At 37.0% G+C, this 1,458-nt stretch overlaps 1 protein-coding gene across 1 annotated transcript in view; it reads right to left on the minus strand.

Moving 5' to 3' along the window:
* Window positions 1-1,211: 1,211 nt before the first annotated feature.
* The window catches only part of LOC106874968 (mucin-5AC), a 66,836-nt gene continuing 66,589 nt past the window's right edge, over window positions 1,212-1,458 (minus strand). Inside the window, exon 18 of the mRNA XM_052973018.1 lies at window positions 1,212-1,387. Coding sequence (XP_052828978.1) covers window positions 1,300-1,387 — 88 coding nt within the window. The 3' untranslated portion in view covers window positions 1,212-1,299. The remainder of the gene's footprint in view (window positions 1,388-1,458) is intronic.

The raw sequence follows: 1,458 nt of genomic DNA on the forward strand, positions 1-1,458 counted from the left end.
TGAACTTCTAGCTTGTTGTCTCTTGAGGTCTCTGGGTGAGACTTGGATCCAACTTGTACAAATGCAAAGCAAAAGTCAAACATAAAATAATAATAATAATAATAATAATAATAATAATAATAATAACAACAACAATAATAATGATAACAATAACAATAATAATAATAATAATGATCATCATCATCATCATTTCAAATTTTGGCACTAGGCCAGCAATTTCAGGGAGGGAGTAAGTCAATTGCATCGACCCCATTACTCAACTAGTACTTATTTTATCAGCCCCAAAAGGATGAAAGGCAAAGCCGACCTCAGCGGAGCTTGAACTCAGAATGTGAAGATGGATGAAATACTGCTGAACATTTTGCCTGGAATGCTAACGATTTTGCCAGCTCGCCCCCTTAAATAATAATCCTTTCTACTATAAGCACAAGGTCTGAAATTTGGGGTGGGTGGGGAGATAGTCAATTACATCGACCCCAATACTCGACTGGTACTTAATTTATTGACCCCGGAAGGACAAAAGGCAAAGTCGACCTCGGCAGAATTTGAACTCAGAATGTAAAGACAGATGAAATGCTGCTAAGCATTTTGCCTGGCATGTTAAGGATTCTACCAGCCCCCTAATAATAATAATAAACATCATCATCATCATCATTTAAAGTCTGTTGTCTATGCTGGCATGGGTTGGACGGTTTGACCAGAGATGGTAAGCAGGAGAGCTGCACCAAACTCTAGTTGTCTGTTTTAGCTTGGTTTCTACAGCTAGATGCTGTAGATACTACAGCCTAACGCCAACCACTTTAGAGAATGTATTGAGTGCTTTATTACATGGTACTTGTATGTAACATATATATGTAACATATATGTAACATATATGTAACATATGTAACATATGTAACATATGTAACATATGTAACATATATGTAACATATATATGTAACATATATATACACCATTTCGAGTGTGGCCATTGCCAGTACTGCCTGACAGGTTCCTGTGCCGGTGGCACGTAAAAGCACCCACTACACTCTTGGAGTGGTTGGCGTTAGGAAGGGCATCCAGCTGTAGAAACTCTGCCAAATCAGATTGGAGCCTGGTGTAGTCAAAGGAGATCAGACTCTTCCCCTACCTTGATACAGAGTTTTCATAATTAGTAAGATAGAGGGAGAAGAAGATCTTAATCTCAGACACAGATATGGTCTGAATAGTTACAACAGAATGGGCTTCACTGAACACCTCTAAGATCTAGATGGAGATGTTAAACATTCCAAAATAAAAGACTAACAGAACCAATAGTGACTAACAAGGAGATGAGAAAAGATGTAAATACTCACAACTTTTATCTTCTTTTTCCTCTTTCACTTTATTCGGAAAAAGATATTTAAATCTGAAGAGGAAAAACAGACTTCAATAAACAAGGAGTTACCAAGTACACACACATTATATTATATTATATAT

This window comes from Octopus bimaculoides, chromosome 14, assembly GCF_001194135.2.
Source record: "Octopus bimaculoides isolate UCB-OBI-ISO-001 chromosome 14, ASM119413v2, whole genome shotgun sequence".
In the NCBI taxonomy this organism is placed as follows: Eukaryota; Metazoa; Mollusca; class Cephalopoda; order Octopoda; family Octopodidae; genus Octopus; species Octopus bimaculoides.